This window comes from Canis aureus, chromosome 24 (assembly GCF_053574225.1).
Source record: "Canis aureus isolate CA01 chromosome 24, VMU_Caureus_v.1.0, whole genome shotgun sequence".
Classification (NCBI taxonomy): domain Eukaryota; kingdom Metazoa; phylum Chordata; class Mammalia; order Carnivora; family Canidae; genus Canis; species Canis aureus.
In genome coordinates this window covers 38,543,310-38,557,002 of record NC_135634.1, presented here as the reverse complement: position 1 = coordinate 38,557,002, position 13,693 = coordinate 38,543,310, and the positions used below count along the sequence as shown (strand labels likewise).

The window sequence follows — 13,693 nt, the reverse complement described above, 5'->3', positions numbered from 1 at the left end:
CACAATGGCAGTGCTCATGAGAGCTCAAGCTTCAATGTCCTCTTAAGAAAAAATTAATACAACAAACCAAAAACAGGCAAAGAACACATATTAGGTAACTTAACAAAAAAAAAAAAAAAAAAAGTTGGTAACACACCTTATCCTTCACTTAGGATAACAGTGCAGGAGAGAGGACTCCTCCTCAGACTGTGGCACATCAGGTTCTACTCCTCGTCCGTCTCAAGGACACAGGCAGCTGCAGACAGGCTCTTGACAGGCTGCTCATCAGTTACTCTGGTTAACGATCAGCATCCTGCTGGCCATGAGGGTAAGTAGCCAATAAAACCCACGTTTTCAAAAATGCTTTTGAAAAAATGGCTGGTTGTAAAAGGAAAAGAGATGAACAGGACGCCAAAGGCATCAGGACAAGCTCCGCCTGGCCCCACAGAGGCCCTGGGCTCCAGGCTGCGTCCACAGGGAAGTGGTCATCAGGCGGGAAGCACTTCGCTGGCCCTCGGCACCAGTTCAACACAGACGGTGATAGTGAAAATCCAGAATTTTTATTTACAGATACGCAAAACTGCAAACCATTTTAATACACTTAGAAAAAAAACTGAAGGAGGATGGGCTCACACTGCTCTCCCACAACTGCTGGGAGGGGAACGGTGCTTTGTGGCAGAACAGTGATGATGGGTGACTGTATATATTCTCTCATACACCTTTATTTTCAAAATTATCTAAAATAGACATGCATTATTTTAAAAATAGGTTTAAATCAATGATATCAAAACCACTGACACTACTTTTTCAGTAAGATGCAAAATGGATGAAGTCAGATGAGCAGATAAACAGGATTTATTACTTTGTCCGTGATAGTGACATGGAGGCTGCACCGGCTGCCGTGCCATCCACACCTGTTGGCCACAGCCCACGCGCACCGTTCACAGCCTGACCACTGAGCTCAAGGCTCCACCTGCTGCCCAGGTCCACTCCACATCCGAACAAGACTCACTTGGACAAAACCAATGCACTTAAAATACATATTAAGAAAAATAAATATTCTGCACCCCATATTTACAAGGATCAATTGTTCCGTCCCCTGCCCCTCATTACTACAAAATCAGGAAACTATGATGTGACATTAAGAAGCACAGTATTAGCTGTTAGTGTCAGTCCCACACAGAATGTGGTGCTAAGAATCCAGAATCTTACTGAACTATATTTATAAATACACAATGTTGCAAACCTTAATGAACTTAAATGAAGAGGATTTTTAGAAAGTAGAAATGATTTTGCTTGGGTTCCCCAACTGCCTTTCAAAAAACCCCACACCACAGCCCTGCCACGCCCACACGGGGAGGGGAGCAGTGTTCTCCGTGTTGGCGTCCCCCTGGCTCACTGGCTGCAGCGCAGCAATGGCGAGACGGCAGCAGGCGGGGCGCCTTCAGAACTTGAACAGGTCAATGAAGTGCTGTGGAGACACGGGCATGAAGCAGCTGTCAGGGTCGGCGGCGGTGCAGGGGTGCCCCGAGTCCTGCGGGAGGAGGGAGAGGTGTCACCACAGGGCGGCTGCCAGCGGGCGGTCCTGACGCACCCAGGTCCCACCACGACGACGCATGGAGGACACACAGCAGCAGTGTTACAAAGACAAAGGCAGCCACGGGGGTTGTCCGCAGACAGGTGGCCCCAAAGCTCCCTTTCTGCGCTGTCCCTCTGGTTCCCGCCTGGTCCCTGGACGCCCGCCCCAACAGCTGGGCGCCCCCGGGGAGCTCGCACTCAGCTGGAAACCAGGGTCCTATTTATCAGGAGAAATGACTAACGGAATAGGCGTTCTGCAAGGCTGACAAAGAACACAGGCCGGAGGGAGCTGGGGGCCACGCTGCATCGGCCCACGGGGTGCTGACATGTGCACCGTGGCTGAAATCTCACAGACACATGTACCGCGCCCCTAAGGCCGGGCCTGCCCCTCAAGCCCTGGCCCACGGGACATCCCGTGAGCTGCTCGGGTGGGTGGTTCCCGCGGCAGGCTGCACACGTGCCGAGAGCCCCGGCCGGCGGGGGAGCATGCAGGGGACGCGACTCGAGGCCTGGTCTAGGAGGTACCTTGAACAACAAAGCAAGGCGGCAGTCCTTTGAGGTCGTGGAGAAAGAACCGGGAGGAGTGCAGGGAGGGGAGAGAAAGGAAAACCAGTGTTAGAGAGAGCAGGCTGCTCGCAGCATCCGGTGTGATGATGACGATCCACGTGTGGGTGAAACTGGCTGGTAATGGAGCTGGGCCGTGAGCACACGCAGAAGACAGCATGCCCCCCCGCCCCCATCCATCCTGAAGACGGCCCTGAGACAGGGAGGAGTACTGACCGGACTCCTCAGAACTTCACGCAACACACGCAAAGTGAGGCTGATGTCCCCACAGTTTGTACGGAAAACATTTCTAACACATCTTGGAAAGTCATTTATTCTCTCCCTCACATCCCAGCATCTGCTTTGCCACGTGCCCAGGAGTCACGCAGCCACTCTCCACCTTACTTTCCTTTCAGCTTATTTGTGCTTTGTCAACGCTGTGTCTGCGCCAGCCTGCTGCCTCTGCCACCCTTGCCCGCCACCCGCTGGGGTCAGGATGAGTGGGACCCCGCCCGCCTGCTGCGAGCTGGCCTCACTACAGAGACCAGGGCGGGCCATTGGTGCATCCTGTGGGCACAGCACTCAAGCAGGTGCAGGAACCCGCTCCAACACGCGGGCTCTGCTGCTCATCGCGGATCTGCTGAGACGGATCCTGATTCTACCAGAAACCCCAGACCAGCAGCGTCAATACCGGCTGCTGCACGTACTTTGGTGGCAAATGCACCAAGACAAAGAGACACAACACAGTCTTGACCCCGAGTCCTGGCCTCTAACTGGCTTCCTTCCGTCCAGTCCCCAGCCCACCCCACTGGAGTTTCAGGTAGTTGAGAAGGACAGAAATCCAGCTGCAGAGCAGGCAGGAGAAGGAACAGAGCCGCCGTGGAACCACAGAGGAAGGGTGCCTTCCCAGGGGCCTGTGAGGCCCAGACCAGATCCCACTTGGGCACAGACTCCAACAGCACGGTGAGGTCCTCATGGTGGGTGTGCATTGGTGCCAGTGATACTCCCGGAGGAGGAACCACATTGAGTGGGTCAGCCTGGTCCCATCAGGTGACACGCCCACCCCCCACTCCTCTATGTCCACAAGCACCTGCTGTGTGTGATGTGCACACCACCCCCTCCCGTGGTGGGGCCCGCACCCTGGGACTGGTGACACGGGCCCCCTTGCACCAGCCAGTAGCCCCACTCCCCGACTGATGGGCTCGAGGACTCACTCGTCAGACCCAGTCAGGAACAGGCCTGCTCCCCGACACTCTGCCCTCAAGGAACCGTGTTCTACAAAACAACTACAACTGTAAAACATGGAACATGTACTGTCTTTTTAATTCCGAGATGAGAGTCATACTAAAACAGATATCAGGGACTGAGAAATAAACCCTCATGGCACTCGCGCACAGGGCATAGGAGAGGTGCTGCTGCTTCCCTTCCCTGTAGTCAGTAAGCCTCCACTGAAGTAGCGCAGGAATCACGCTCCACACCACTGCACGCTCTATCTACACGTGCTCTGAGGAGAGAAAATCTCAAGTGCTCGTCTCTGTTCCAACAATCTAGAGCTTGCCATGCGATCCATGTAACAAGTTACAGGTAAACGTAGAGCAAAAAATAAGCAGGGATGGTGTGACCGGAAATCAATGACCATCCCCCCAGGAGCACCGGGGCGGGGGGGGGGGGGGGCCAGCCCATGCAGGATGTGCACATGGATCACACTCGCCTCGGAATGAGCTGGGTGATCTCACAACATAAACGTGCTCACGGTCAAGGAGACTGTGACATGAGCTCTCCTCCCGACCGTGAACAGACCGAGCCCGGGTCTGTGTAAGGGGAGGTCGCAGGGTGAAGGGTGTCCAGTGTCCCGGGTACTCCAACTACAAGTGTGAGTCAGGAGACTCTGGTTCAGCTTTGATCAAACAAGGAAACCCCGTGTCTCTCTGAAAGGCTGTCACCTCCGTGTGGCAGGGGCTTAGCATGGAGGGGAGTCACAAGGAGATGCCAGCAGAAGGGTCACTGGGGGCACAGGGCCCCGGACTGGACGCCAAGCCTGGGGTACCCGCTAAGGAGCGTTAGGTTTGTAAAGCACAGGGACACATCAGCCCGTTTTTCTCAGGCTCAGGGCTGGCATGATGCCCAGAACCACTGACAGGAACCCCGCACTGACCCAGGACCAGGTGCCAGGCACCCCACTGCCCCTGGGGACACACGTCTTACCAGCAAACATCTACCAGAGGCAGAAACACACGCTTCGTTTCCCAATGTTTCCGACTCAAACCACAAGCTGTGTTTTACTTCCTTGAATCTATTGCCCAGCCCCAATATTTGGTGTCCTAAATCCCATTTTCTCATTATAATTCCCCATTTTTTTCTACCGTGACACCTAAAATAGACGCAAAGAATCTGCCTCCCCAACACTGAACCGTCCGAGATGGTTACCTTCCAGAAGAGGATGCTGCAGTGCCGGCAGAAATGCAGGGTGTCCCCATACTGCTCCCTGGGCGGGTAGTGCTTCTGTAGGGCAAAGTACATCAGCTTCCACTCCACGTGGCCCTTCTCTGAAAGGATCAGATGTCTACAAAACTGACAGACAAAATTCCGTTGAGAACCAGCAGATGGTTTCACAACATGTCAGTGACAACACGACGTGGTGCGTGGAACATCCAGTTTTGTGAACTCAAACGCCCACGGACCAAATCAGTGAGGAACTAACCATATGAACCACTGCGTGTGCACGGTGGGACAGCACGTGGCAGCTGTGAGCACTCTGGTCTGGACTTGCCCACAATCTCTAGTAAGGTAAAATTACGTCACACACGCAAGGTATCTAAGAGCCTGTACCTAGAACACAGGAGGAACACTCGCATCTCTGTAAGAAGGAGACAACCCGACTGTTAACAGGACAGGGGACCTGGTGCAGAGGTGGCTGGGGTGCCACACTCCATCACCAAGGATGCAGAATGAGGTGCACGCCTGCTAGGCCAGCTGCAATAGAAAACCCAGTAACCATGAGCCCTGACTGGTGAGGGTGCAGAGACGCCGGAAGCCGCGTGCACGGCGGCCGGTAAGGTGCAGTGGTGCAGCTGCTAGGGGCAACAGCATAGCAGCTCCTCCAAACTGACACCTGCCAGCATTTCCACTCCTAGCTGTCCACCCAAGAGAAATGAACACAAACATCCACACAAAAACGTATATGTCCTCACAATTGTAGGATCCACCAAAGCCACAAGGTGGAAAGAACACAGACGTCCACCAGCAGGGCAATGGCCAGCGGAAATGGGGTCCATGCACAGAGCAGATGCTGAGCAGCTGTGGAGCGGAGGGTGGCACTGCAGGCCATGGCCGGGGGGGCGACAGATGGCCAGCAGCATGGTAGCACTTAGAGGGACGGTTCTCCAGACCAGGGAACTGTGCCAGGCTGGGGGCAGGTGAGGGGCCATGTAGGGCAGCTGTTTGTTCCTGAGGAGATGGGGCACCATGTGAAGAGGGCAGAACATGCAGGAAGGATTTCAGCCTTGGGAAGTGCACCCATGGCCAGAGGCGCGTTGTGTGTCTGTGGAGAAGCCCGAAGGGGCTCCTGGGGCCGTGTTGAGGGAGGAGGGCCCCAGGGGTTCAAACATCACCCGGCTCCTCCTGATGGCAGCCCTGAGGAGCAGGCCCCTGTTTACAACTAAAGACCGTCACCTGCACACCTACATCACCTCACGTGGGCTCTGAGGGCCGGTTATGCCCTTCCCATGGAGCAGAGGCACAGGCTCCTGTCTCTAACAGAACCAGAAAAGAGGACAGGTTGACAAAGGAGCAAACACAGCTTCAGGCCCAGCTCCGAGGACATGCCTATCCTCAAGTACCGTGAAGAGAAGACTCCCATCTGTGGGCTCGCTTCCCAGCCTGTCCCCCGCCAGCCCCACATCGTGCCACAGCTCCTGTGGGGATGCCCGGCAGCCACTGTTCCCAGTGTGACCTCATGCCCCTTGGCCACTCTGTGGGCAGGTGTGCTCCCTCCCACCCTGCTGTCAAGTCGTTCCCAACATACTTGTCTTCCTTCAGCATCTCCCTGTCACTCACTGAGCCCTGACACACAACCTTTTTGGAGACTGTTTTTATACAGAGCATGTGCAGGCCAGGGTCACCCGTGGGCACCGACCGCTCACGATAAGCATCGACAGGAAATGCTGGTGCAGGGTACCCGGGTTATTTAAGGACATGCATGGACTCATAAATGGCCGGTGGACCTTCTCCAGTTCCCACCCTGGAAAAACAGCGAGGCGTGACTTGGAGCAGCCACTCAGATGTATCCCAGCCCAGCAGACCCGCATCCTCCAACATCCCCACCAGCACCGTGAAGCCAGCACCCAAGGCAAGCCTGACCTGCCTCCTCCATCCTGGAGAACCTTCTTCTCCTGGCTTCTCCCATCCCCCCCTCCAAACATTTCAACACCACCATCTCCTATGCAGAGGTTACAAGTTAATACTTCTTCCCAGCTCAAGTTTATCCTGACTTGTTTCTACTCCAACAAATCTACCTCAGTTTTCTCCAGGGTCCCCGCAGGCTCCCAATAGCTAAACCCCATGGACTTTTGCTGAGCTGATGGTTCAGGACCCCTGGCAGCATTTCTGGGCTCTCAGGGGCCTGTGCCCCTTCCACCCCTGAACTCAGCTGCTGGAGCCACCCTCCTCATCCAGCTGAAGAGCGATCCCTGCCCGCTGCCCTCTGGACACCTCACAACAGCTCACGCACCTCCTCGTCTGGTCCCCAGGGCGAGAGCTACTGAGACTTGCTGCACCAGCCAGCCCCAGTGCCCTGGCTTCTCCTCTGACCACCCCCCTCCTCCTGGAGGGGGATGGTGTCTTGGATTCCATACTCTGCTCCCAGCTCTTCTGTGGCTCTTCTAAGCCTGCTGGGAAAACCCCAGGACCTGGTATGGCCACTGCACCCCCATCCACGAGACTCTGAGGGCTACAGACAAGTTTGCTCTGCTCCGTACCAAGGCAACCTCTGTTTACTCAGACACCCCCACCCACCCCCATTCCCCCAAGAGTGACAGCCTCCCCTGGGCCATGCATCCACAGTTCTGTCCTCCTGCCCTTCTGTCCCAGCTGCACCCAAACCCGTCTCTGACGGGATGTGCTGCATCAGGCTCCTCAACCTGTGCCCTGCTGCCCTGCACAAAGCAGATGCCCCACACGGCGTGTGACTCTCACAGAGCCCCGCAGGAGGAGTAAGCACCCTGGAATGCCTAGCGGGCCGCACACAAACATGCTTCGAGCTAGTCCCCAAAGCTGGGTCTACAGGCATGGGGCACGGCCAGGGGGGCTGGGAGAGCCACGTGTGGTCACTAGAGATGGGCGAGGGGCACATGCCAGCCCCCCTCCACCTGACGCTCTGTTGTGGCCCCGAGACCACCACACTCACCTGCTGCTCGGCAAAGTGGTACTGACACAGTCTCTTCCACAGCTGCCTATCCTCGCTGAGCACGGATAGCGTTGGGGTCACCTGGCCGAGCGTGACGATGTCCCAGCCGTCGGAGAATCTATACAAGATGTTGTTGAGCATGTGCAACGGGAGGTCACTGAGCGTGAGGCCATCATTCACCTGCTGGAAGGGAAGTGGACAGCATCTCACTGCACATGATGCCTGGGAGCATCAGGCTACAAGAGGGCCTAGTGGCCAAGTGAGAACAGGTGCTTCACGACGTGACACCACCGAAGAGTTATGACCAAAGTGTCACCATCCCTCACACTTGGCAGCATGAGTCCTGTGCCCCACACCTGTATCCAGAAACAGCTGGCCACATGGGGACCCTGGAGGATAGGCTGAGGGGAACAGAAGCTAGTCTGTACCCTCGGCTCCTCCAGACCCCCCAAGTGCAGGATTCACTCGTCAGACACGACACCAAGACCAGAAAGAGAGACGGAGGGCCTGTGGACAGAGGAGATGAAGCCACTGACCTACCACCAGGGCTCCATCCAGCTGTAAGCATCTGATGTCATATGGAGAAGCCGCACCCTCCCTCCCACAAGCCTGCAGGTGTGTCCCTGAGAAAGGACCTGTGCATCATCCTATTGGAAGGGAGGGGACAAGAGGGACAGGAGGGGAGAGAGGGGAGGGAGAGAATGAGAGGGCGAGGGAAGGGATGGGAGGGGGCGGGATGGGACAGAGGGGCAGGATGCAGACTACAATGTCTCAGCCCCAAGCTGGGCACACACCCCGCCCCCCACCTCTCACCAGGGAAATCTCCCAGCAACAGACGGGGCAAGGTCTCTGATGGAGCATGGCCAAGGTTAGATAAGCCTGCTCGTCCTGAGGACTCGGGGACGCCTGCACACCTGGCCACACCTGAACGCTTCTGACATGGCTGAGTGTCCTTGCCCTCAGTGGTCAGCCCTGAGGACGACTGGCTTCTTCCTGGTTTCTGTTCTCTTTAGCTCTTGGAATAAACCTGACCAGAACGACCTACACAAGTGCACCATCTTCTCCCCCAGTGCACTCTGCTGGAGAGCCACACACAGCAGTGAAGGACCGCAGGGACATGAGCAAGCATGAACCCTGGAGTTGCTGGCAGGGCAAGGCACCCATGACTCACGGGCAGTTGTTTTAGCCCAAAACATCTCATTTTCCTGGAAGGCAAATCAGCACACTAACTCAATACCTGTTCTCCTCTCAGAAGCAACCATCTCTACTGTCTACCCAAAAGCAATCTAAGCTATCCAAGGGCCTTCTGGGCCAAATCCATCTGAAAACAAACATTCCAATAAGCCACCAGCACCTTTCACGCATGAGTGTGTCCCTGTACCTTAGTGACCTGCAGGTTCTGCAGCTGCTGCTGCCAGCGGAGGATGGTCTCCAGACGGCAGATCCAGATGTTGATGTTTCCCACCAGCACAGACTTCCCAACCCCTCTGATGAGGATGCAGAGGGTGGAACTCAGGTCCTGGAGGAGGTCTTTGATGAGACGGGGGTTCTGGTGGTCGTCGAGGACTGGAACGCACAAGAACACACACAGCACAGATGAATAGAGTGCATGGGCACCCATGGAAGTGGAACGGGGTCCTAACCCCCAATACACACGAACTCAGGGGGCACTGTGTGCAGGGAAGGGAGCCGTCGTGAAGGGATGGACCCCACATCCCACACACTTGTGCTCAGAGTGGAGTCCATTAACAAAGATGAAATTGGATAGGTGCCAGCACCAGGAGCAGCCAGGGTGCAAGGGGAGGGGGTCAGTGCAGGACCACAGGACCTTCTGTTGGCAGGTGGACAATGTGCTTAATGCAGCCGAACTGTGTGCTTACAAATGGTTAAAACAGTAAACTCAAAAATGTGTATTTTACCACCATAACAATGATCTAATTTCACTGCAACTCCAAACTGGCATCTTTTTTTGAGGTACCACAAGTATGATGAAATTTAAAAGAACATTAAATATTTCCTGGCTGCATCTACAATTTTCACTATAAAATTGGCAGTGTCTGTTTCCCTTTATACTTATCCTGACGAGCTTACACATGTAATCAGCAATTCACCTACATACATTAACTCACTGTGAAACTGAAAGTTCTTTTTACTACTGGCCAGTAAGTGACCAAGATGGACTTAAATTAAGAATAAAGCCACAGGCTCGTCTGATACCTTAGTGACTACGCCATGGCCACAGCCACAGTTATGGGGTCACATGGCTAAGGTAGACAGACCAGCTACCTCAATGAGGTGAAACTTCTCTAAAACCCAGGGATCCTTCACTGTCCTGTGGTAATAGCCCATCCCAACACGACAGCATCACTGGACATCATCGCTGTTGACAACATACATACTGAGGAATGAAGAAGAGCCCCATCTCCTCGCACTGCACTTGCTATCAAACACGTGGTCATCATCTTACCCTTCTGAACAATTTTGTCCAAGATGTTGAAGTAATTCTTCTGTGCCACACCACTCAGCGAAGTTAACTGGGATTTGGCAATTAGCTGCAGGAGCTGAGAGGAGAGGAGGTGCGTTACATAATGTGGAAGCAAAAAACCCGCCACCAAGCTGGCTTGTCCCCTCCAGAGACCCCACGCCTGTCACCGAGCTGGCTTGTCCCCTCCAGAGACCCCATGCCTGTCACAGTCTTTGGCGATCAGTTATTTTTGAGGGTGGGACACGGTTTCAAAGGGCAGACTCCAGATTCATACCTCTGTGAGTTCTCCTGAACACTGTCTTTAAATGTTCCTTAGATCCACCTTTCCCTTTGCTGTCTCCCATGGCATCTGCAGCTGGGGGACCTTCTGTCTCCCCCTTACATTCACCCTCTCTGTGTCCTCCTTCCCATTTGTCACACCCCTGCCTCCTCTGTCACTTACCCTGGTTCCCAGTGTCCACTCCTCTTGGGCCCCTCACCTGCCCCACCAATGCCTCCTGTGCTCCTAAGGACCCCGGTCTAATTCCCCACACCCCCAATGGGGTCCGACTTCACAGCTCCACTCCTGGACAATCGGAAATACCAGGTGGCGGTGTCACGGACTCCCTGATGCACCTCCCTAGTGGACTCACGCCTCTGCTCATACCCTCTCCCGTACCTGTTCTACAGGACCTCCCAAGCTCCTCACCCCAACAATGCTGCCCAGAAAGCTGCCCTCCACAAATAGGATTTTCAGGGAACCCAGAGCCAGGCCTCCACGGCCAAGTGGGAACACACCTGTTCAGAAATGGGGACCATTTCTGCCAATCGCAGCTGCTTTTGGTAATTACACCTGCCTGAACATGGGATTCTCCACCCTCCCTCCTGTTCACCTTGCTGGTTTCTAGAAGGAGAAAAGAAACCCAAGTAGACTGCAGCAGTCCAAAACTAATATTTTATATAGGAGGATCACATGATGATCTTGGTGGAAATCATCCTGTGATCTCTAATATGCTTCCATAAGTGTCCTCTGCTACAGCGATCACAGACACACACACTGCAGGGCACAGCCCTCAGGTCCCATCACATCAAACCAGACATGCCTAAGACAGGCCCAGTCCTGCTTCCACTCCTGATCTTATCACCCATGTGTCGCTCCCACTTGCCAGCTTCAAACAGCCTTCAGTGATTTAAAACTTCATAATGTGATCATTTAAAAATCTTCTCAATTTAACATTTAACAAAAAGGGAACATGATTGAAACTCTGTAACACAGAATATGCTAAGCAGCCATCATGAGCCAGAGGAGAACCATGACCCTCACCCTGGATGCGCCCCTGCAGTCTGAGCTGCTGTCAGGGGACCCTGTCCCTCTGCTCAGAGGCCAACAGGCATCACAATGACATAGACTGAGTTTGAAACAAGCCTCCCATTTGGGGATAGGCTTGGGCAGATAGTTTGTGAGTCAGGGTTCCCCCTTCTTGCTTTGTCCCTTCTCTCCCTCTCCTTGGGAATTAACATCCTCAGGCCTTTTGTCTTATTCACAGACTTCTAGAAGTGGCGAAGAAAGGACTGCTATTTCATTTAAATTATATTGTGTCACAATTTACAATTTTACTCTTATCACAGGACCCCTCGGTGGCTCTGTTCATCATGCAGGTTGTCTCACCGATAACATTGGCAGGCGGACAGTTAAAGCTGGCGCTGGTCCCTGTAGACCTGTGACAGGGACATTTCAGGTTTCTGGAGGACATGCTTCTGCTGGCCTGCCCTCTAAAGAACAAATGTCTACACTCCCAGTGTTCTCATGCCAGGACATACCCATCTACCACAATCATCAATTTATGCCACATCACTTAAAAATGTCAGAACTACAACATCAAATTTAATTTTACTAAGGTCAAAGTGTCAAGTCCGTTGAAGAGCACTTCTTTTGACTGTAAACTGACATCTCACAGAATACTGAATGGAACATATGCGTTTCTCAAAATCACAATACTATTCTACTAATATACAATTTTAAACAAAGACACAAATAAAAGTATTTTCCAAAGGTGACAGAAAGATAAACAGGAAAGTCAGGAGATTCAACCTCCGAGGCAGAAGTCAGCAGCAGAGATGTCCACAGGTGGTGGCATGTCGACTGCCGGACCGTCAGGAGTGTCCTACTTGTCAAGTCACACACTAGATGCGTAAATGCCCATGGTAGTACCATACTGTACTTAACATATTCTGTAGTGAAGTAAAAATTAAGAAAAAAACAGAAAGCAGCCATCTCCATGGGGCCTGCACTGTCATTTCTCAGTCCTTCCTCTGTAAAGAATCTCGCTTTTAGGGGAACTCACATATTTTGCTAGTATGCTTTAATCCAACACGGTGTGTGGGGAGAAGAGTTAGCAAACACTTGTAGTTAGAAGCCAATTCTCGAATGGACAATAGGAAGATTTAAGGAAAATAAAGGTTTCGTCCTAAGGAACACAGAAGATATCCTTTTGTAAGTAATCTTAGTTTTATAATAAAAAACAAACTTTCTCCATTTCTAAATACCCAGTTTCCTTGAAAGGAGAAGAAACCATAGGTTCAGTAAAATAGCCAGCAAAAATTTAATTACTGTAGAGTATCCTACAAGCCAGTTTGTACCTTCAGCAGAACTCATGGTAAATACCTAGCAATGGTAGGAAGTAAGTGGCCTAAGACACCACACAATTCCCATCAACAGTGGCTCGTTTGTCCCTGTTCACCCACTCTGGGGAGGACACCACCACCACCACCACCACCACCCGACCTCCAGGTGCTGGTCGCAGTGCTTGGGGTGGGGCAAGAGGATTCCAACATGGTGATCACTTACCTGCGACCAGCAAAGGTCTGGCTGCAACAGGATTGGAAACCTTAGAGTCCTTTTCAACAGTCTCACTGACCTCAAAAGGACACTATTTCAAGATGTCATAGGGCACATTTAGGAAAGTCCCTTGTTTTCTCTGAAAGGGAAAGTTCCTAAAATTAAGAACAGTGAGGTCTTACACAGTCAAGTCTTCTCTGTCGGTACTGGGGCAGCGGCGCATGTGGTGTCCCCCTGGCTCCTTGTCCCCGCCTGTCTCCCATCCTTACATCTTGGGGCATAAATGGCCCTGTCCACAGCTGTGGCCCCTTTGTCCAAATCACCCTGAAGAGATCGTGTAAACACAGCCGACACAGAGCAGGATATGATTTAATTAGCGCACTCCCCATGGCAGCCCTTGGAGGTAGATACTAAACCCATCAGAGGCCCAACATGCGAGGTTCAGAAATGTGCCCAGGACCCCCGATAAGGAAATGAGAGAGACTGAACGCAGAGGGGCAGTGAGGCTCCCAGCCCACTACCCACCTCTACCCCTCCCTCTGTGCATCAGTATAAACTGGGGATGCTACAGTCCTCCACAGAGATTAAGAGAAAGCTCAGAAACATCCACATTACAAAATATTCTAGCCAGAGAGGGCTTTTGACTTATCCTCACTGTTATTTAAAGGGAAGGGCCCTTCCCATTGCACCTCAGTTCCCAGGGGCCACAGAGGAGAGTCCTTCCCGCCTTGCCCTGGCTTCTCATTTTAAGGCTCCATGTAGACACACTTTTAGGGATTGTTATTCCACCCCGCAGAGTCACTACTTGGATATATTTCCTAGAAAAAGTGATAATTCTGATTATTCAAATGCAGCAGGAATGTGGAATGGTCAGAAGGGAAGTACC

At 52.9% G+C, this 13,693-nt stretch overlaps 1 protein-coding gene across 9 annotated transcripts in view; it reads right to left on the bottom strand.

Annotated features, from left to right (window-relative positions):
* Positions 1-517: 517 nt before the first annotated feature.
* Positions 518-13,693, bottom strand: part of FBXO25 (F-box protein 25) — a 60,880-nt gene continuing 47,704 nt past the window's right edge. For 6 of the 9 annotated variants that reach the window (XM_077868973.1, XM_077868968.1, XM_077868976.1 and 3 more), the window contains exons 6-11: positions 9,972-10,065; positions 8,886-9,070; positions 7,505-7,687; positions 4,528-4,671; positions 2,083-2,109; positions 518-1,513 (exon numbers count right to left, since the gene is read on the bottom strand). In XM_077868973.1, the coding sequence (XP_077725099.1) occupies positions 1,424-1,513; positions 2,083-2,109; positions 4,528-4,671; positions 7,505-7,687; positions 8,886-9,070; positions 9,972-10,065 (723 nt within the window). In that variant the 3' untranslated portion in view covers positions 518-1,423. The remainder of the gene's footprint in view (positions 1,514-2,082; positions 2,110-4,527; positions 4,672-7,504; positions 7,688-8,885; positions 9,071-9,971; positions 10,066-13,693) is intronic. The other 3 variants (XM_077868969.1, XM_077868971.1, XM_077868970.1) reach the window with 3 other exon arrangements.